This window comes from Vanacampus margaritifer, chromosome 7, assembly GCF_051991255.1.
Source record: "Vanacampus margaritifer isolate UIUO_Vmar chromosome 7, RoL_Vmar_1.0, whole genome shotgun sequence".
NCBI classification, from domain to species: Eukaryota; Metazoa; Chordata; class Actinopteri; order Syngnathiformes; family Syngnathidae; genus Vanacampus; species Vanacampus margaritifer.
The window spans coordinates 15,930,556-15,953,994 of NC_135438.1; the positions used below are offsets into that span (position 1 = coordinate 15,930,556).

General features: G+C 37.5%; 1 protein-coding gene across 4 annotated transcripts in view; it reads right to left on the reverse strand.

Moving 5' to 3' along the window:
- Positions 1 to 355: 355 nt before the first annotated feature.
- Positions 356 to 23,439, reverse strand: part of add3a (adducin 3 (gamma) a) — a 62,934-nt gene continuing 39,850 nt past the window's right edge. For 3 of the 4 annotated variants that reach the window (XM_077570448.1, XM_077570449.1, XM_077570450.1), the window contains exons 4-15: positions 23,279 to 23,430; positions 22,591 to 22,671; positions 18,738 to 18,887; positions 16,972 to 17,115; positions 16,635 to 16,733; positions 16,018 to 16,194; positions 15,681 to 15,935; positions 13,661 to 13,765; positions 12,490 to 12,576; positions 11,431 to 11,551; positions 8,703 to 8,792; positions 356 to 4,782 (exon numbers count right to left, since the gene is read on the reverse strand). In XM_077570448.1, the coding sequence (XP_077426574.1) occupies positions 4,532 to 4,782; positions 8,703 to 8,792; positions 11,431 to 11,551; positions 12,490 to 12,576; positions 13,661 to 13,765; positions 15,681 to 15,935; positions 16,018 to 16,194; positions 16,635 to 16,733; positions 16,972 to 17,115; positions 18,738 to 18,887; positions 22,591 to 22,671; positions 23,279 to 23,430 (1,712 nt within the window). In that variant the 3' untranslated portion in view covers positions 356 to 4,531. The remainder of the gene's footprint in view (positions 4,783 to 8,702; positions 8,793 to 11,430; positions 11,552 to 12,489; positions 12,577 to 13,660; positions 13,766 to 15,680; positions 15,936 to 16,017; positions 16,195 to 16,634; positions 16,734 to 16,971; positions 17,116 to 18,737; positions 18,888 to 22,590; positions 22,672 to 23,278; positions 23,431 to 23,439) is intronic. The other variant, XM_077570451.1, reaches the window with a different exon arrangement.

The window sequence follows — 23,439 nt, forward strand, 5'->3', positions numbered from 1 at the left end:
AGGTAGCAGAACCATGTGACTTCTCATAGCCAATCAATGAAGAGTGCAAAGGCAAATTAGTCAATAAGATTCATTCACCTCCCAAAAATCTGGGGTTTCCATTGAAATGTATATTCATTGAATTAGGTAGATTTAAATAATAATAATAATAATAATAATAATAATAATACCAATAATAATAATAACAACAACTGCAAACGGACATTGTACAGGCAAACATCAAAATATGTGAGCTTGCTGACAGGGTGGACATTTTTGGCTAATCTTAGCATTTGCACAGATGGTGGACCGTAGCAATATGATTCAGTTAGAAAGCTGACTCTGTGCTGTTTATCAAATATATATTGTCTGTTAGAAAGTTTTTTTTTTTTTTTTTTATGACAGAGTGGACATGCCAGGCTTGACAACATGAACACCCAGCTACAAGCATGATATGATGAACATTGCAAAAGGAAGTGCAACTATTTTCTCTGCAACAATCTACTCTTAAAGGGGCAGTACCCTGTAATGACAGGGTGGACAACAATTTCAGGGACATATGCAAATTGTCCAATACAATCATGAAATTCAAACTGATTTTGCACTCTAATAACAGTTGGGTCAAAAATAACACAAACGGGGTCAATACGGGGAACAACCCAACTTATTTAACCCAAAAACTTCAATTGACTAACCCACAAAAGGACCCTTTTGTTGTTGTACCAAACACAATTATTGTTATAGTGACATTGACCCTTGTAATAATAAAAAGGTATGAAGCAGCTGTGTATATATTTGGTTTAATGACGTGTGTTATGAAATGGTATGCCGTTATTTGGAGTGCAAATATGCTCATGCATGTCTCATGATATTCTCAAGGCCTCTTCTCATGGCTTTGGCATTCCTGTCGAGAAGGTCCATGTTTCCTGTGCCTGTTATTGTCATTGTCCCATTGTTTGTTATTAGACTCAACCATTGTCGCAAATGTGATTGAACATTCCACAGACACACAGTTTGTATATCCATTCCCATCCAAGACAAATAGAAGGAACCAGTTATTTCCCATTCACAAAAGACGTCATCCAATTTGTATTCCTACAATGCAACCAATGATTGTTAAGGATGCAACAATGGATGAGACTTAAATGAATTGATCGCTTTACAACAGTGGAGCAAAAGAACGTGATTGTGTATGGATTAAGAGCAACACAAAACAATACATTGAGTGACATGGATGCGAAAAAAAGATGAAAATGAGCTTTCGTGTTGGTAAAATACAGTTTATTTGTGAATGTACACTGATTAGCATTACATCTAAAAGCAACTCCATAGATTAGCATTTGTATAAGGGAGGGTTCACAGGTCAAAAAGTCGTTTGGCTCATTGTGGCATGCCAAAGCAAACTTTTTTTTTTTTTTTTTAAGAAAACATGGATCGGGAAGCATTAGTAGCGCAAGGTGCAAAGAATATAAAAATGAAACAAAAGCACATTCAGTTCACCTGGGAGCGATTTGTGCCCATAAAATGCTTAATGAACAAACACAGAATAAATATAGCCATACGAATGGAGGATGACAAAGACGAGAGATGCGATGAAAGACGCTGAAAGCATGCTATTAGCTTGTCTTGCTACACTTCCTCCCTTCTCCATCTCTCACTAGTATGCACTCCAGCCAGTTGATGGCCAAAAGCACACAACTCAACATACAGCCCCGCCTCCAAATCTACCAGTTTACACTGCTGGCTTTAGTCTTGGTACATGGCGCATCCTGCCAGGGAAAGAGTGCGGGATCATCGGACAAATATCACATTTGCCAAAAACGTGGCACGAGCGCGGTGAAACGGGCTCACAGAGGGATCGAATGTGCACGTGAAAACTTTTAAAGGAGTGAAGCGGAGGGCTGTTATTGAGCACAACAGTCGGCGGCCATGCAGTCAATTAAGGGGATTAAGGGAGAGGTCCTGTCAGGGTCATTGAAGCCACGCTTTGGATCACAACCCCTTGTCGAAAAACAATACAATATGGCTTTAGATCTCACACTCTTTCGTACACGTATATCAACACTATACAAAAGTCATCTGTGCTCCATACTTCATTCAATATGCTGGAGAATTAGGGCCAGACTGAAAAATACTACGCAGATATAACAGAAGCATGTAAAAAAAAAAGAAGAAAATAATCATTTCACAAGGGGAAAAAAACATTAATATACAAGAATATATATATTTTTTTTTTACTAGACAAAATTTGTCAAAATATGAGGACTACAAAAAACATGAAGTCATAATGTTACGAGTTTACAAGAATAATGTTGCAACATGACAATAGTATTTATTTATTTTTTTACAATAATATAAGTGTATTATTGCAAAAATAAATTTGCATGATAAAAAAAACTTGGTGACTTAAGAATTATATTATATTATTACAACAGTTGCAATGTTACAATACCAAAAATAATTCGAATTTTTACAAGAAAATAAAACAACTTCAATGATTCTCTAAAAAAGTCCTTCCCCAAAAACTTGAAATGCCAACCTGAAATGTTTTTTAACAATCATTTAATACTACTCATATCACTCTAAAAACAGAATTGTTGGACCAATTTAATATTACAAATTGAATTGTTGACCAACTTAAAAAAAACTTACTGCAATTGCTAACACACGACTTTAATACAAAATTAATCCACGACGAAGTAAATCCAAAGTGAATATATTAAGTTTAATTAATTATGAGCTCATTAAACTTAATATCTTCACTTTCAAGTATTTTTTTTTTTAAAAGTTGGTCAACAATTCAATTTGTAATCTTAAATTGGTTCAACAATTCTCTTATTAGAGTGTAGATAATGGCTGCATTAATATTTCCATGAAAATATTGTTGTCCACTGTATTCTTCTGTCAATGCAACTTTTTATCTGGTAATATTACTCCTTTCCGCCCCAGCGTGGCCCTAATACTCCTGTTATTCTCACATCAGCTAGCGACTGTAGACGTTAGCCGTATCAGCACTACACACTTCCTGTGTTTTAAAAAAAAATAAAAATTTGCAGTGCAGACATCATTTTTGCACATGAAAAGCATTTTCTGTGTTTTTCCTTCTTCATACTAAATTTCACTTTCAGGGTCTTCACTTGGCTCCATTGTCCAGGCCTTTGCTTTGCTACTTGCTCAAAATTGACCACAAAACGACTTCACAGTCTCCTTCACTGGTGAAACCATCCCACACTACAGTGGAAAGTGCAGCACAATAACATAAAAAAATATATAGTTACAAATCTATAGCCGGCATATCCAGTTTTCAAATATATCTGTGTTATATTTATGTACTCTACTTTAAAATATAGTGTGAGCAATCACTTCTCCTCCTGGCAAAAGACAAAATAGGCGCCTGGAAAAAGCTTAGAAATGAGTACAAAAGGATGCTGACTACAAGCAAACGTTCAATAAAAAAGGTCAAATTCCATGCGATGACTTCAACTACACAAAAAAAAAAAAGAATTCCGGTTTGTCCCAAAAGTAAGTATAGGAGAATGCTACATAAATATACAGTGTCCTGGTGGCTCTTTTGAGATGTTAATGCAAAATGACTCCAGTTTGGTGAGTAAACGCGCAAAAACAAGAAGAGTGGTGCACAATAAGAAGAGCCCGGTAAACAACTGGACACAAACCCTGTGGCCACGGAGGGAGAGCAGCTGTCCAGTGTGATGTCATCTGTCATGCAGCCTCTCAGTGATTATAGACTCAATGCGGAGGCAAGTGGACCACCAGATGAGGATTGTAAAACGTGCAGTATGCACTCTTTGATTTGAGATTAGATTTTTTTTTTTTTTACCGCCCAAAAATTGGCTTGACAATCATATGTTCTACGCAGTCCCACTAATCTAAATACAGTATTCTGTTTAATATTGAGTTTGTGGAATATGAGTTAAGCAGCAAAATCCAGCAGTTATTATCAATATCAGAAGGCGGCCATTTTGCCACATGCTGTCGACTGAAGATGACATCACAGTTGCTCAGGTAACAACAAATCACAGTTTGGTTTGAGTAAACAGGTGAGTTATGATTGGACGTTGCAACTGTGAGCAACATTAATGTCATCTTCAGTCGACGGCAAGTGGCAAAATGGCCGCCCCCTGAGATGGATTAAAATGGCTGGATTTTGTTGCATAACTCATATTCCACAAATGTAATATGTTTAGACTAGTGAGGTCACATATAACATATTATTGTCAGAAATGTTTAAGGTTGACTTCCCCTTTAAAGTATGACGCTTTAAAAAAAAATCAAATTTCGCAGAACCAACTTCCAGTACTGCATTCACTTGAAAATGCCCGACCACATTTCACCTGTCCATCTACCTGGGAAACCTTTTTTTTCCCGTTACAAACCAATTATAACCCCCCCCCCCCCAGCCCCCCAAATCATTTCTTTGTATATAAAAACTCTGAAAAGAATTAAAAACAAAAAAATCTGAAAAATAAAGACAACATGAAAGACAAAACAGAAAAAGATGCCCTCGCCTTTCTATCTCGCATTTTGGTGACCATCAGGCCTCCGTCTTCTCTTTCTTTTTGTTCTTCTTGAGGAAGGACGGCGTGCGGAACTTCTTCTTCTTCTTGGCGTTGGGCGACTTGGAGGGCGAGCTCTCCTGGGACAGCACCTCCTCGATTTTGTCGCCCGCTCGCACCATCATCTCCACGCTCTCCGCGCTGGTGTTGAGCTGGCTCACCCGCTTGCACAGCTCGTCATCTGCGTCGCGGTGGTTGTCCTTGCCGTTCATCAGGCCCGCGTGGTTGTCTGGGGAGGGGAAAAAAATGAGCCATGTGTCACAAATGGGACAGAGATTACGTTTCATCCTAATAATTAATCATCTCTGAGTCTACAGGAAACAATCCAGATTCAAAGCTAAACAAATGGGCACAGTTATAGAGCGAGCAAGAAACTTGACTGGTAATGTGTGACTGATAAAGTCCTCCTACCGAAATCAAAATTTCCCCTATAGAGGTGCATTTCGATGCATTAAAAAAAACGATGAACAGTTAATTAACTCATTCACTGCCATTGATGGCTAGAACTATTTCTATTAGTGTTAGTACTTTTTTTCTCACACTTGTTAACAAGAGTATGAAAACCTAGATTTTTTCAATTGTACATTTAGAACAAATATAAAATGTGTGGTTAATCGTGAGTTAACTAGTGAAGTCATGCGATTAAATACGATAAAAATTTTGAATTGCCTGACGCCCCTGATTTTTAATAATCTTTTTTTTTATTCACTGCCATTGACAGCTATAAACGTCAAAAATTAATTTGAACTATTTCTATTAGTTCAACATTTTTTTCCGACTTTTGTTAACAAGAGTATGAAAACCTAGAATTTTTTTATTGTACATTTAGAACAGACATAAAATTTTGGATTAATCGTGAGTTAATTAGTGAATTAATGCGATTAATTACAATTTTAAAAAAAATTAACCGCCTGACGCCCCAAATTTTTAATAATATTTTCTTTTTTAAAATTCATTCACTTCCGTTGACGGCTATAAAAAGTAATAATCTTTTTTAAAATGAATTTATGGCAGTGAATGAATTAAAGAATGGAATTTATACTGTATTGCTAGCTAGCGGGCAGACCGGCGACGGGTTCGTCACACGTTGTCGTCACAGTGTTGTGTCATTGTGTGGCTCTACATAAAAGAGACACTTGAAGGACATGCTATTCAGCCTGTGGCTCAAAATAGACATTTGAGCACATACTGTATGAAGGTATAGTGACAGCTGATGTTTATCAGGGCGTGTTTTCAGTGCATACTGCATCTGTGAGGAGGTGTTTATTTTTTTATAGCCGCATTTTATATTGTGCGTGGGATTTTTTATATTCATTCAAATTTTTGGACAACCTTGTTAATAATACTCTTTTTGTGGCGTGTCAAATTTTAAATGTTAAATTTTTCAAGACATCTTATTTTCACTTTACAGAGACAAGTGAAACAGGGAGACCAAGGCTCGTTGTCACATGGGTAAGTTGTCACACTGTAGTTTTCTCTTCCACCAGGTGGTGCAACTAAAAAGTGGAATACAGTACAACTATTTATTTTCCTGTTTGAGAAGGGAATAGCACATTGTGAGCACAGATGAACGCTGATAAACTATTTTTACATTATACAATATATTTTAAAGAAACATCTTCCAGTTAAAAATCCTAGCAGTGATTCATGTTAACTTGTTAGAGGGGAGAGTCAGGAATATTGTCACACCCCAGTCATTGTTCTGTTTTAAGATAACTTTAAACTTGAGCTAAGTTTAGCAGATAGGGTAGTTTGGGCAACATGTCTAAGTCATTTTGGGGTTAGTTGTCACATGACATAAGCATAGAATGAGCCAATGAAAAACGCATGCCAGGCAAATTAGTTTACATATGCCAGAAGTGCCATTCAGATGATAAGTCTGATTAGTGAGGAAATTTGTTTGAGTGATTATAAATGGATCTTCCAGTTGTCGTTTTAGGACTGGTCTGTTGCATAAAATTTTATGTTCAAGTTACTTTAATTGCTATGTTCAACCAAGTGCAATGATAAACATTTTCTTTGGCTGACTTTAATGTTTCCTGTCGAGTAAAAAAAGAACAGCAATCATTTTGTCTTTGATTTATTTGTTGCAAAACCCAGTGTGACATCTTACCTCATATACAAGTAGTGAGACAACTTACCCGATGGTGGGACAACATGTCACATTTTTTACACAAAAGTGTAAAAGGTGTGACATAAACCTCCCCTACATATTGTATCAATTTTGGCATCTAAAATGAATATTATGGTAAAAACAATTTGAGTAATGAATGTAGGAAGTGTAGTGAAATCGCCCCACTGAGTTCAATCTAGGACAGAGGCACATTAAATGTGACTTCATTAGGATTTACCGCGCATGCTTTTAATGCCCTCCACTACGCTCGTATAGTAAATGTGTCACCCTGCTGGCTCGGCACACAAACACCATTTCAGGTGTGTGCAGCACTTCCGCTGTCCTTGTGCTCTACATTTTCACAACATAGCAGTGTAAATAAAACCCATTGACCTGATGAGCCTGTTCTCTCACCTTAAAAAAAACCCATCAGTGCTCAGTTTATATCCTGTTCATGTATCATCACATCTCCCTCCTATGGACTCGCGTAATGCATGTTGGAGAAAGAAGGCCAATGGTATTGGACAACTATAATGAAACTTTATCGCCACTTCTCAGGTTATTTTCGTGGCACAAAAGGAAAGCAAACAATACACTGAGATCATGGGCAAAATGAAGCATGTAACAACTGACCCGGTTTCAAGCGCAACTGTCTGACCTCACAGCGGTGCCATCATAAAAGATGGCTCCCGTGAGTCCGTGCAGCGCTGCGGGTTAATTGCTACCGCTGCCGTGTGGTTGTGCGTGTTTGGGCTGCGAGGGAAGCCGACAGGAAGTCAATCCTGCGGTGTTGTTAGCTACTATTTAAGGAGGAGCGACTCAATGAGGTAATCTTGCTGGCTGCGCTTGTGAAGGACATATGTAAGTCATAAAATACAGTGAACGCCCATTTATATGTTTCAAAGCAACATTTTATGTTTATAAAACAAAATTTTCAAAAATCGAACTCAATTAAAATAATGAATACATTATTATTAAAAAAGTACAGTAAATACTGTTTGTATTGTCTTATCTGTGTAGAAAAAGTACAGTAAATATTGTTTGTATCATCTTATCTGTGTAGAGTGCATGCATGTGCCTTTAAAAGGCGGGACCTAGTGGGGTGGAGTGACCTGGCGAGCTGCCGACAGCAGCTCAGGGCTGAGTGTGATTACATGCAGTCTTTGCGTTTTATTTAGTGACGTCAAAGTGAAAGCTAACTCTTGAGTTAATGCCTTAAAGCTGCAGTATGGATTTTTTTCCCCCAAAAAATATCTTTACAGTGGCCTTTTTATTTGACCATTTATGACAAACATAAAACATCTTCTAATTAGTAGATTAACACCTTAGCTGTTCACAATGGGTACTCCTGCAAGCCTCTGGCCAATAGTTATCAGACTGGATTCGGGTTCGAATTTCCCGCCCTCTGTCTGCGGGTGTGACGTCATGTGCACGTTGAGTATCTGAAGAAGGGTATGTACTTTTTCATTTTTCGTCAATAGGTGGCAGTAGCGCTTCGAAATAGAATTTTTGACATTCAGCGGCTTTAACTCAGAGTTAAAGCTTTAATTTAGGAGTTAAAGCTTTTTAAAAATTTTGACAGCATTAGTTTCATTGTTTTCCTGCCATTCAATAAACTGTGGCTCTCGTTTCCCGTCTGTGAGGGCATTACAGTAAGTATATTGTAAAAACTAGGCGTGTCCGTGAAATATATTTTTTAATCGCATGACTGTAATAATTAACTCACGATTAATCGCATATTTTATATCTGCTCTAAATATACAATAATATATATATATATTTATTTTTTTATTTTTTTTTATTTTACCTAAAACCCATAAAAAGGTCACTTTTGGAAATGTGGTAGTGTTTTATATCACGTTTGGCATAAGCTCAAAGTTGCCACGGAACAGGAAATGAACTGTGCACAGTTAGCTAAATAAAAATGCATATTTTGCAAATAAATGCCTAACTGAATATTTTGTCTACATACCAACATTACGGATATGACGCACAAAGCCGTAATAGAACGGCAGCTCTGATGCAGCGAGTGATACCTTTAGCTGGAGTGCTTTGTGGGGACTGGGTGAGAGACAAAGATTGTGAGAGCGTGGAACCGTCGTCCGAGGTTAGCTCGTGCTCGCCATCTGCAGGGGGTGGGGGTTGGTAGCGGGTGTGGGATGAGCGGATTGCGGGATGGTTGGGGGGGGGGGGGGGTTAGATTGAAGCGGTGGTAGCAAGACAGCGGGGGCGAGCGTGTCGGGTGAGGGTGCGGGGATTGAAGGAAGGGAAGCGGGGGGGGGAGGCCGAGTCAAGAGATTAGTGATAACACAAGTTAGGATTCAGACACAGACAGATGCTCTTCTGAAAATTTGACAGAAACATCGTCGGATTCCTTTCAGACTGTTTTGGAGAGCAAGTTTTCTCTTTCTTGGACATTTTCATCTTGACAGGAATATACTTTATAGGTTCTTCATGTTCTAATGTTCTATTTACTTATGTAGTTTATCATTGCTATCAGTGTAAAACATTCTTTTTTAAGCATTAAATCAAAACTGGGGTTTATATCCGTACCTTCAGCCTATTAAACTAGTGGTGGGCAAAGTATGGTGTATGGCCCAAACATGGCCCACTCTGTTCTTTAATTCGGCCCACCCGACAGTTCACTTTAGCAAGAGTCCTGAAATATTTGTTGCACTATTGTACTGTGGCCATTTCTTTCCTAAAATGTTGAATTCAGAAATAACTTTTTTTAATTTGAATGTTATATTTAAAAAAAAAAAAAAGTTTCTAAAAATTAAAAAAATAACAATACTACATATAATTTTTTTAATAATTACACTTGATTATAACTTAATTAATAATAATAGGTATTTTTTAAATTAAAATAAATCATTTTACTTGTTTAACCTCAATTATGGATGACCTGGCCCATTCCCCCCCGCCCCCCCAAAAAAGTCTCTTAAGCACAAAAGTTTGCCCACCAGCTTGAAACAAGACAATTTCAATGCTTTTCATCTGCTTGCAGTAGTTTGACCATTTAAACAAAACTTCGTAAACCTGAACAACAGCTGTTTTCAGAGGCAACATTTGTTAGTACAGTTAAAGTGCCAGCGCAGCTCATCACAAGTGGTTTGAATCATTTTTAACTTTGCACAAAAGATGTTCCCGAATCACAATGACACGTTAATTAGCACGTTCAGGGTTACACATTGAGTTAGCCGAGGCATCGCTCGCAACACTTGCATGCATGCAGATTGCGTAACAGGCTGTGAACGTGCTGTTTTGTTTTGTGCTTGTGGAAAACTCACAACTTAAACAAGTGAGATTCCAAGAGTGCAAATATCTTATTGAATATACACATTTGACATTTATGGAATGACATTGTGGGCCACTTGGGCCCCCGTATGTGTGCATGTAGCCAAATCATGTTTAGGGCCAGTCCAGACGGTCTCCAGCTGGCATTCCAGATTGGCCAATGGGGATTCGCGGGGCTGCGGGGGCAACCGTGTCATAGCAACGACCGTCAGTCATGAGGCGGGTGTGAAGACCTGCTGTCTGTTCGTTCTGCCATCTTAGTCATATTGGCCTCTTGTGTCCGCACGTAACACACACACACACACGCCCGACACTGTATTTGTGCACTGTATGCACGCACATAAGATGAATGAACACGTATTGAATGCAAGGTGGCAGGTCTGGAGTAGAATGCAGACTGTTGAGACTGCATGCTATCTGCTCACTATTGATTTTTCCCATGCCTCTCTAAAAGGCTCAGAGCTAATATGATTAGCATTTGCTTTTCTGTCTGTCTGTGTGTGTGTGTGTGTGTGTAGAAACAAAGGGTCTATTTAGGGAAAAAAGTATATGTTGTGTGTGTTGTGTGTGTGTGTGTGTGCAGAAACAAAGGGTCTATTTAGGGAAAAAAGTATATGTTGTGTGTGTTTTTGAGTTTCCTGGGGCTTCTGCTAAGCTACAGACTATAAACACACATGATGGCATTAGACTGGGTGGTGTGCCTAATATTTTGACCCTGTGAATTAGTGTCAGAAAATCCACATTTAACTCATTCACTGCCATTGAAAGCTATAGCCGTCAAAAATTCCTTTTTACTATTTTTTTTAATTTTTTTTTAAAAGTTTAAAAGTTTAACATTTCCATTTTTGTTAACGAGTATGAAAACCTAGATTTTTTCTGTACATTTAGAACAGTTATAACATTTGTGATTAATTGTGAGTTAACTAGTGAAGTCATGCGATTAATTACGATTACAAATATTAATCGCCTGATGCCCCTAATTTTTAATAATCTTTTCTTTTTCTTTTTAATGTTTTTTGTTTTTTTTTGTTTTTAAGAAAAGATTATTAAAAATGAGGGGTGTCGGGTGATTACAATTTTTAAACATAATTAATCGCATGACTTCACTAGTTAACTCATGATTAATCACACATTTTATATCTGTTCTAATACAATTTTTTTTCCTATGTTTTCATACTTTTGCTAAAAAAAGTGGGAAAAAATGTTAAACTAAAAGAAATAGTTCAAATGAATTTTTGACGTCTATAGCCGTCAATGGCAGCGAATGAGTTAATTGTGTTTGAAATGACGACTGGTTATATTAAAATGTTTTTCTTTTGCCACACTTTGTTCTACCAACAATGTTAAGTGTCTCTGAGCGCACATAACTTTGTGTGTTAGAGCATGACCAACATTAGCACCAAATGTCAGGAACAATAAATAGATGACGAGTAGGTGCGTGTGTGTGTGTGGCCGTGCACCACCTACCGAGACCCAGTTGCCTCCTTTCCACGTTTTTGCGATACTCGTGCAAGTGTTTCTCTGACAGCTCACTGAAAGGGTTGGGAGGCAGCGGGGCCATCTGCTCCTCCTCTGTGGGCACGTATGGCTGCCGTGGACACACACAAGCATACAAACAGTTAGGAAGCCCTTGTAGCCAAAAAAGCACACACAAAAAAACAGTGACTATAAACAGTAACATAAAGGCATAGAAGAGTAACATCAGTCTTGAATTAAAGATTTTAACTGAGGAGAACTGCATCAACCACTTCAAACTTGACTCAGACAAGACAACGAAACACACACACACGCATTGCCATCATGGTAAGTAACATGCGTGCTCACAAACCACGATCCAACCACATCTGTGGAATAAAATGTGTACGTTTGAGGATTGAAACACGCCATTACATGTTAACATCCAATTAAGATCACTGCACAATCATTTGATGTACAAACACACATACAGTATGTGAACGTGTTCTTGTGACCATTCTGACAACAAAACATGCTGTTTGTGCTGAGACACAAAACTATCCAAAAGTGAGGAAAAATTTTAATATTGCAAACAGCCATGAATAAATATTTACGTGTATTTACCAGAATGTGTATCTGCACTTGAGCCTTCAACACAAGATACCAACCACACTCAAGTCAGCATTAAAAAGTTACACTTTAATGATTGCCTGCTAATGTTAATTCATTTATCATTTAAGTAACTCTATCCTGATAGCACCACCAACAATCTAAAAGAGAAATAGAATTACATCCTTGTACTTTTTTAGCGTTTGTTGCAGAATGTAGACACTTGGCTCCCTCTTGTGGCCATTAAAGGTACTAACTGAACACATTTGGGTAAACCGTTTGGATCAACAAATACTGGCTGAAGATTAAGGCCAAAGGCAAACTACATCCTAAAATGCGCCTTTGGCAATAACAATTTAAAAGCAAAATCCCCTTAAACATACCTTAATCCCCGTTGGTATTTATTATACTTGTGATTTTTTTATACCCTGATATAATGACATTCTGTGTTTTCCATCTTACCCGTCGTGGTTGATCAATTGGAATGCCAGCAAGGTGTTGCGAGCGCGGCCCCGATGTCGTCACTTCGCACCGATTCTGCTCTCTAATCTGTAAAACAATAATGCTAATTAAAAATAATGATAATGCTGTTTTGATTAATCCAGCTGTGAACTGCTAGGAGACTTTTGAGCACTTCATGTCCTCAAAAGTTAAAAGATTTCCAATTCAGAAAAATCATATTGTATTATTATGTTGCATTATCATTCAGTAATATTTTGTCATTTCCAAGTGACAATTAAATAAAACAAAAATATATAATAGTATGGAATTCCAAGCTTCACACATAAATGACTTATGAACAAGGTGCACTATAAGTACCTAAAAAAAATCTAAATAAAAATGAAAAAAGTTCCTTATATATTTTTACTGTTAAACTACATTTAAAAAAAAATACCGCAGATGTAAAAAAAAAATCTGCACACATATTTAACTAAACAGCTTCAACGTCCTTGTTTCTTCTTCTGTTTTATAACACAACAATATCTGTTTACATGGAATTTCCACACATGACACATGCACGCATGGTCTGCATGTTTTTATTACTGTAATGACCCAAAAAACTAAAGAAAGCTACGGTTGAGAAAACGACACCATACCCACAACCCCCTCAAAATGTGCTGGTCCAATTACAAGAGCTGTCAAAAAAATAATACCAGAATAATCTCAAAATAATGAAAATTGCAATCTTCAAAAATGGAAGCATTCAGAAACCCATTTTAAACTAGAAAATGCAATTTCTGGATAAACTGCGTGTGAAGGCTGTAAGGCTAAATGAAAACCTGCGGAATAGATGGAAGCGCTCATGGTGTGAATTGGTGGAATATATTGAACTTGGAATGAAGTGAATGGGATGAAAAATGTGAAAGTAGATGTGAAATGTAGAATCTCCCATTAAGAATGAATGGGGAAAGATAGGGTACAAAATCGGGAATTGTGGGTAAGGTGTGAATATTTGGAATAAGAAAAATACACTCTAGAAAGACGTGAATTTTTGGAATATGTTAAAATTGGAATGAGGAGAATGCCACAGCCTCCACACAATTACGTAACACTTAATCATCTTCCCGAAGAGCCTTTGAATCTTGGCTGTTAAAAGACCTCATCATCGATGATTGTGTGACGTCGCACTCACTTTGTTCCTCTTCTGCAGTACGTCCTTGGGGTCTGTGTTGAGAGGAACAAATTGATTGGGGTCTTCAATTCTGATCGGCGTTCCAGTCTCTTCTGCTTTCATCCACTGTGAATGGAAATCATAATAATAATCATGATTATAGCAACAATGATAAAAGGTCTTGACAAATAATTTTAGAATTGATTATTTCACCGATCATCCCAAAGCCACATAAACTCAAATAATTACGTATGCAGGTATTATTTTTGACCAAATGGGGTCACACTGTACTGTAGTATCTGTGACTTTCACTGTGTATGTGCTGCCACGGTGCACTAATGGACACAACACCATGTTGTGCTGCCTGACCGCATGAGGGGCGGTTCATTTTCCAATTCGGGGTGCAGCACGTCTGTGATGTCAGACGGCGCATCCAACTGGAGAGAATTTGATTTAAGCTACAAAATCCACACATTTTCATCCACCCCAGGGGGCGGCCATTTTGCCACTTGCTGTCGACTGAAAATTACACTACAGTGCCCAAGGGCTCCGGTAACGGCCAGCACAGCTCACCTGCTTTCTGGGTTTGGTCATGTGACGTTCGCAAGCTGAGTGAGCACTGTGATGTCATTTTGTTGCATCGAAAGCTAGGGCAGTTTAAAAAGAAACTTCTAAATCACAGTAATGTAGTACCTTGTTCAACCAACAGATGGCATGATAGTATCATGCTAGAGTTCTATACTCAGAGCATGACATCTTGTTTAAAGGGACTGCAACATGAAAAAAAATTTTTTTTTGGAGCTTTTAGCCATGTTAAAATGCTAATTCGTCACCAAAAACATGACCAAAATTGTGTTTTCCTCCATTCGGACTCCGTATGAGAAATTCAAGGTTATTCTGCGCTCCAAGCACCAGCCCCTCCCAACCTGAGAAAATTTAGAGTCCATTTTAAAAATCGTCTTAAAAACCTATCTGTATGTTTCGTGGGCGTTGCGTGAAGCAGCCGGCTTGGACTACGTCATGAGAGGGGTGTGGCAACCACGGGGGGAGAGGCGGGGTTTTACTGAACCGAGCGTTTGACTTCCGGGTAAGAAAAATAGCCACCGAAATAACTCATACTTTATAAGAAATTACATCGCGATTCTGTCAAAGGTAAGATTTCATAATTATATTCCTATAGGTAACTGTGGAAGGGCTTTTTAAAAAAAAGTCATTATCTTTCTTTTTTTTATTAACTCATTCTCTGCCATTGACGGCTATAGACGTCAAAAATTTATTTGAACTATTTCTATTAGTTTTACATTTTTGCCCACTTTTGTTAACAAAAGTATGCAAACCTAGAATTTTCTTTTTTGTATTAGAACAGACATAATTTTTTGGATTAATCGTGAGTTAACTAGTGAAGTCATGCGATTAATTACGTTTTAAAATTGTAATCGCCCGACACCTAATTAAAAAAAAAAAAATTCTTAAATAAAAAAAAAACATTATTATGATTTTTTTTTAAATTGGGAGTTAACTAGTGAAGTCATGAGATTAATTACGTTTAAAAAATGTTATTGCCTGACGCCCCTAATTTTTTTATACTTTTTCAAAAAAAAAAAAAAAACATTATTAAAAAGAAAAAAAGAAAAAAGAAAAGATTATTAAAAATTAGCAAAAAAAAAAATCGCATCAGGCGATCAAAATTTGTAATTGTAATTAATCGCATGACTTCACTAGTTAACTCACGATTAATCACAAATTTTATATCTGTTCTAAATGTACAAAAAAAAAATCTAGGTTTTCATACTCTTGTTAACAAAAATGGAAAAAAATTGTTAAACTAATAAAAATTGTTAAAATGAATTTTTGACATCAACAGCTGTCAATGGCAGTGAATGAGTTAATTAATTAATTGATGAATACATTTTTTTTTTTACTATTTTCTTAAAGAAAAAAATATTGTCATTTTAAAAAACATTATCAAACTTCAACCACTCAAGCTGTGAAACTTAAAAAAATTACGTTTACATTACTCCAATGTAAACTATATCCTCACCGTGGTTGTCCTGCTGTGGTTGTAACGCTCGTCTCCACCCTCCACGTTGACCTTGGTGTAGCTGTTGGGCGAGTTGAGCCAGCGCGTCTTCTCCCGCTGCTGCCGCTGCTGCAGGAACTTAAAGGGAAAGTGCGTGGCGTCCACGTCCTCTTCGAACATAAACGCCGTGACGGTGGCGGGGATCTCCACGTCGCTCTTGTGCCTCGGCTTCTCACGCATGATGGGATGGCGGTAGGCGTAACCCGTCCTGTAGCCCTGTGAAGGAAACAAACCAAAAAAACGGCATAATTGTTGAAGGAAGCTCAGCGAGAGTCAGGATAAAGTGATTTTGACCCACCAGGTTGTCCAGCATCCTCATGAGAGACTCAAACTCCAGCTCGCCGACCTTCCACTTGTAAGGGCTGTCTATGTTTGCGGCAACTTGTGCGGCCACGGTGTGCACTCGTGATTTGTATTTCTCTTGGTCGAGCAATATCAGGTTGTCTATGTTGCCAGCACAGGAGATGGCGTTCACCTAAACGTGGCCACAAAGAGAGAAGCGAGAAGGACGTCAGTTTACGCAGTTCACTTAACAGATGGGATTTTTTTTTTATTGCCAACAAACATCTGCCCAAAAAAATGTGGTACTAAAATCCTCTGTATGCTGAATTAGTGCCAATGGCAGACAAGAAATGCTCTTTCCTAATCTATGCAAGGACAAAAATGTCATTTAGTAAAAGACATAGGACTTAGACAACACAAAGGAATAAAGCATACATAGCACAACAAACATGCTGGAGGGGATTTATTTATAGAAATTAAGCTGGGCTTTGCTGTTGGATTAATGTTCTTTTCTTTTTTTCCCTTTTTTTTTGCTTGACCAAAAAGGTGAAAATAAAGACCGGCAAATATGTGAACGATCCCAAATTCTCGTGGCTACCTTCTAAAAGGCACTTTTCTTTGATTATACAATACCTGGATTTCACAGGCATATTGCACATTGTGGATGTAGTGAAAGGCCTCTTCCATAGTTTCACCCAGAGCAACCACGCCATGATTCCGCAGCACCAGAACCTTTAAAAACAAAAGAATATTTATTTTTAGATAAGTATTTAAATTCTTATGAAGTCAAGTCCGTTCTTCCAAAACCGCAACTAAATGAATAGGGCGCACCGAAATGTTAATGTATTCTGTAAATTAAACCACACCCAAATAATAATTTTCTAAATGGCTCTGAGGTTCAAAGTGTAAGAACACACCCCTCTACATGTTTCAAATTGTTCCATGTGGTGTGACCAATATGCTTTCCCACCTTAGCCGTAGGCCCCAGTGCTTTTTGGAGCTCTCTGCGCTCCACTGGCTCGTCCAGGCTGCCATGGTAGTTGAAGTAGGCGATGTCACCCAGGATGAGCGCCTCCTGAGAAATGGGCAGAATGCCGCACTTCATCGACGACACCTACAAGCAGGAGGGAGAAATAAGTTCGAACCAAAGCAGTGATGATGATTTATTGCTTTTTTTTTCTATGCCAGCAATGTTTTGTGGGTGGGTGGATCAATTACATGCTCTTCCACTAGAGGGCAGCAAGAACATAAATAACCTATCTCTTCACACAACAAAGTTATGACACAGGCTTATAAAGTTAATTTGTGATGAGAGCTTCATTATTTACAGATATATTGTCTCAGTTTATCTTATCACTATGTGGGGGCTCAGAGGGGATCGAGCTTTATCCATTGCCGGGCCCTCTTTTTGGCATGATCTCACACTTTTACCAGGGGTCAGCAACCTTTACTGTCAAAAGAACCATTTTACGCCAAGTAAATAACAGAGAATTAGTCTGAAGCCACAAAACATTTGAACATTGTGATAAAATGAAAACAGTGTGTTGTTGTTACTCTAATGTAACTAGGGCCTAAGACAGAGGTGGGCATCGAGGGCCGGAGTCCTGCAGGTTTTGCATGTTGCCCTTCTCCAACACAGTTGATATATGATCAGCTCATCAGCAAGCTCTGCGTAAGCCTGATACCGATCCTGTTGATTGGAATGAGCTTGTGTTGGAAGTGAGAAACCACCAAAACCTGCAGGTCTCCGGCCCTCGAGGACCGAGATTGCCCATCTCTGGCCTAAGAGCTAATTACAGCAGCACCATAACAGAAAAATATGCAGAATTCAATACTTTAAGATTCATTTTCTTCTGTCTTTCGTCTTGCATTTTTTGATTTTTTTTTGTGCATCAAATTTTTTATACATAACTTTTCACACCTTTTTAGACTTTTTCATCCTTTCTACCAAATTTCTGACATTTTTGGGCAACTTTGTGGACATTTTATGGTAAATTTCAAGATGTCTTCTTTTGTGTTTGGGCATTTGATGGTTACTTTATGAACATTTTCTTTCCTGCCTTTTCTTAAATACATTTTCTGATTTTTGTGGCCATTTTTTTGTGTGTGCAATTTTTGTGATTTCTTCTTTTGTGTTTTTATATATAATTTTTTAAACATTTTATTTTCTGCCTTTAATTTTTTTTTAAATCTGACCTTTTTTTGTTTGTTTTTAGCAATTTTGTGTACAGTACATTCTATGGGATTTTTAGAGATTTTTGACATTTTTTGAGTATTTAATTATTTTCTTTTATCTCAATCATCAATTCATTTAAAGAACATTTTGTCTAAAAAATAAAAATATACAATAATAATAATAATCATTTCTATTTTATATATATTTTTTAGCTACACAGGGAGCCATAGGAGCCGGACTAAAGAGGTTGCAGACCCCAGCACTAAACATTAGGCAAGAAACCGACCCACCCTGCCCATTTTTAAAAACGCGTCTTAAAACAAATTTTTATTCTTACGCTTGCGACTCGCCATTGCTTTAGTGTTTTATTGTGTTTACCATTCTAATGTTACTATGGATGGATGGAACTTACCAGTTAACTGTAATTACCATTCATTTCCAACTTCATTCTCTTTCTTGTCAGAGTACACACCACTGTTCATCTCATCACAACTTTTAACCAAATTGTAATCCTTTTCTCAGGATTACTGTTATAGTTTTGAGTAATTTGCAAAACTTACAGCAGCTGTGGCAGGAGTGTGCACATGGATGACACAGCGAGTGTCTGGACGCATCGAGTAGATGGCGGCGTGGGGGCTAAAGCCGGCTGTGTCGATGCTCAGGTTGGTGGAACCCTGCTCGATCACTTCGCCAATGATGTTGACCTTCATCTGGGGAAGCGAGGCAGCAGCTGGAGTCAGCACATCTTTCTTTGTTATCTTTTTCATCAACATTAACATGGGTAAATGAACATCAGAAGCAGAACATGATAAGAGTTTCCCCAAAAGCTGTGACAAATGCAAAATTTGAAGTTTTTCTTTTTTTTACCCTTATCATTCTCCCCCAACATCTGCTGTAAAAACACATCTAGCTGATAAACCTTGAATCATCCATCCATCTACAAAATCAATAGAGCCAACACCATAAATCACATTAACAACCATTAATTTTGTCTACAAGCTCCACCTTGGGAAATTAACTAGATTATTACATGCAACATGATACAGTTGTGGTAGGGCAACTGTATTAACATTCAGTTGTTGGCTGATTGGGAGTAAGGAAAGAGGTACGAGACCTGCAAAGGAAGAATACCCACAAGGGAGAAAATAAAGACACCTGGCCAAAGAGACAGATGTGTGAAGCGGAAGAAAAAGAAATGGCCAAAGTGTACGCAGATGTCAGGGTCTGGCTGAAAATGAATCGCAAACAGAAACCCCCTGTGGCCTGCAGGCATCATGCACCGCCGCCACATGTTGTTCTGATGTCAAGCAGAAAACCACAAGATCACGTTTCTCTTTCACTACACAAACTGTGAGTGTGAGTTGTAGCAACAGGAAAGAGCATTCATCATGCAGTTGGACGCACATGAATCACATTCACTTTTTAACCTGTTGAGCACGAGCACGGACATGTTGTTTTTTCCAGTAATAACAATAATGAAAATAATGATAATAATAATAATAATAATGATAATATGCATCAAAACATACAGCGCATGTGAAGATCCAATCAAAGAGCGCTGCACTAAATAGATAACAATAAACAAAGGGAATTAACAAAGATAATAATGTACATTTTTAATTGTCCCTGTTAAAGGATTAAACTAACGTACATTTGCAATTGTGGTTCGAGATATTAGAAACAGCTGGCAAAATCCCAACCACAAATTACAATCACAATTAAAAAGTAAATAAATAAATCAAAAATATATATTTTTTAACTATCTATACTTTTGTGATGGCATTTTTTTTTTTTAGATTAATATTAATATTTTAAGATTAATATTAATATTGTGGCTGGTCAGAACAATTGTCAGCGTGGTGACAGCATTTCTTAATTGTTGTATTTTGTTCTGGGGATTCTAAATGGAAAACATATGAATAATGTGAAAATACTGTAAATAAATAAACAGTCTTCACATTTGTTGAATAGGTATATTGGCTAAAAATGACAAAAATGTGGCAAACCACTATAATAAATGCTACTTAGAAATGCTTGTTTAACACTAGTAAAGTGGTTAGCACAAGAAAAATATCAATGAATAAAAAAAAAAATCCCTAACAACATCAGGCAATAAGAATGAGCAAGAAGGGCGTGAATAATAAATGTTATATACAGATTTTAATTTTAATTTTAATTTTAATTTTAATTAATTAATTTATTGATTTATTCATTTATTTTATTAATTTAATTAATTTATTGATTTACATTTTGACATGTATACATACTTGGGATACAGGAATAAAAATCTTCTAAATTTATAGTACTTAAAGTATAGTTTTTAAGAACACCCTAAATAACACTAGAAAGTTGCTACATTCCTTTCCAGCTAAAAGAAACCCATTAGAACAACAACAAAATCTATTTTGGGTTAATTGTGAATTAACCAGTCTGTGGTTAGTGGTTAGTCCAATGAGTAGCCTGCCTTGTCCTAAGTCAGCTTCCCCATGACCCTTAACAGGATAAGCAGTCGTAAATTGCTAGATGTTACAAACACGTTTCCTTGGCATTTTGGTTTAGTGACTGCATTTGTCAGAATCTGTCTGATCTTGCCCACCACGCCAATCATTTTGAAATATTGGTGTGGCCTCAGCTCTTTCAGATGGAAACAACATCATTGTTATTGATCTTTCAGAAACAGGGCAACCACCACCAATGATATTGACACAGTCAGACAAAGGCAGCTGTCATTGATTTACTTCCATCACATGTCCAGTAACATTTCACTTCACCCTGCCATGCACTTCAGTAGCTGCTGCTCAGACACACGACTACACAGCTGAGAGGCCCCCTGTGACATAGGCAGCATGTCTAAATATAAAGAAAGATGTCAAAGGACGTGTCAGAAAGATGTTAAATGTGACATGCTTAAATGGTGATGATAAGAAATGTCTAAAACTGTCAATGACACTTGAGAGCAGGGGGGGGGGGGGGGGGGTTATGTGTAATGACACACATTTGGTGTGAAACTGATGGCTTGGCTTTGGATCAAACAGCAACTATGACCAGTGCTGGAACTTACTTTTGGAAGCAAAACCAACAGGACAAACAACATGAGCTACTTTATTGCTCGAATGCAAACAGAGCAGATCAATGATGGTCCCGCTTGTGTCAATATCATACAATGGACACATCAAAACGAAACCAGAAAATATGAGGAAGAACGTGTCTACTATTTTTCATGTACTTATAAAACAAGTCATTAAGTCAGTGAAATACTAATCCGGCAAAACTGGAACGCATAACCCGCTTTCTGTGAAGGTCAAATGCTTTTTAACAATGTTAATTATTAACATAAACAGCACATTTTTATGCGCTTCAGTCATGCTGAAAGTTTGCTATAATATGACGCAGCTTAAAGGCAAGGTCGTTTTATTTCTATTGACAATTCCGAACATCAGGGCATTTCTGATATTCCTGCAACACAAATGCTTCCTTCGCACGGTGAAACAAACGACATATTGTATTGCTTTTGCCTGTGACTAGCATACAGATCAGGCAGATTTGTTATAGTAGTCAAACGACATTTCATCACATTTTGAAGTCAAAATAATCCTCACAAATCAAATTAAAACCATCTAAAGTCCAAGTTGACCGCCATTTTGACTTGTGATATAAGATTGGGATTGTCAATAGCATATTTCATACACAAGGCAACTAAATGTCCTCCTTTACACAAGCCAAGGACACAACGTCCACAACAGTTAACAACATTTAGAAGCAAAACAGAAAACAAAAGTAGCTTAAAAAAAATACTAAAAAACAAAACAAAAACAACAGAACATTGACAATCAAGCTCAAGTATTACTGGTTTCTTTACTTTGTTTCTTTGGTATATTTGTTTGTGTTTCTTAAAAATTCAAACCATGTATAGTAAGTTGCAGCTGTATTTGATTATCATGCAGCTAATCCACACATCCACAATCCCTTCTTAAAAACACTGACATTATACTGCTCTAAATAACTCAACAAAGTCATAATAATAAAATAAATATGGTTAGAGATTTAAATACAGACCACTAGTATTTTTAACCATGATTTTATGACCGATACTTATTGGCACGCTAGCTAGCTAGCTAGCTAGCTACACAGATCAGATACATATACTGATCAGTATGACTGGTGGAAGCAGCATTTCGTCACCAAGCCACTGAAATAAACATATGTGTTGTGCATGACATCATCAAACACAAATACTGTACCACTCACCCCAACTTAGTCACTGAGACATCTTTTGGAGACAGTCAATGGTTTGTCTACTAACACTACAAACAGCAATTTTCTAAACAATGTCTCCTTTTGGTGAAATGAATCAAAATAGAAGGCTGGTCTGTTTCAAAAGTTTGGCACCAATTAAGGCAGGCCGAGTCTTACCAGGTTCGAAGCCGACGCCTCAGCAAAGGAGAGTCCCCTGGGGATGATAAGGATGTGATCTTGCTCTTTGCTGATTCGGGCCTGTGGAGTCAGAAAAACAGATTTTATTCCTCTACAGTACGTATGGAAAGTTTCACCCACACAACACAATAATGAATATTTACTGTATGAATCAATACTTTCCTTCTTTACCGTCAGGAAATGGGATCCCTCTCAACTAAGCAGTACTGTACGAGTGCATAAATCTAAAGCACGGGAGGACAAACTCTTTTGCTCATGGGCCGCATTTAGTGAAATACAAAAAAAGAATAAATACATGTAATAAATCAATTTTAGAAAAATGATCAGTGGGCCAGATGAACGAATTACATACTTTGACCACCTTTGATGTAAGTTGATATTTTTAGTACTTTGAAGGCTTCAATCAAAACTGAGCATTACCTCTGCCAAGCATGAATTGCTTGACGAGAGGTTTATTTTTTCACCTGTTATCGACATTAAGCTGAAAGTACAAATTGTATGCAGATATGTAAAAAACGAAACAAATTGAGGAATGTAATTTCAAACTGTGACCCAATAGAACCAACAGATGAAGCCGTGGAGAAAAAAGTACTGTGGATGACATTTTTATTTTTATTTTTTAAATACAACTCTCGCCTGCCTAAATGATGAATATGAGGAGTCTTACAGTGACATAGGAGCTGGCAAAGTGGGCCCAGTTAAAAAGGTCCACCAGTCTGTAGAGGCTGGCCAGCTTACAGCGTGTCAGCTTCTCTCCTTTCACCATGGCGCTCGCTTCCACGTTGTACAAGTCATTGATGGGCGTGACCATCCCCAAACCTCAACAAG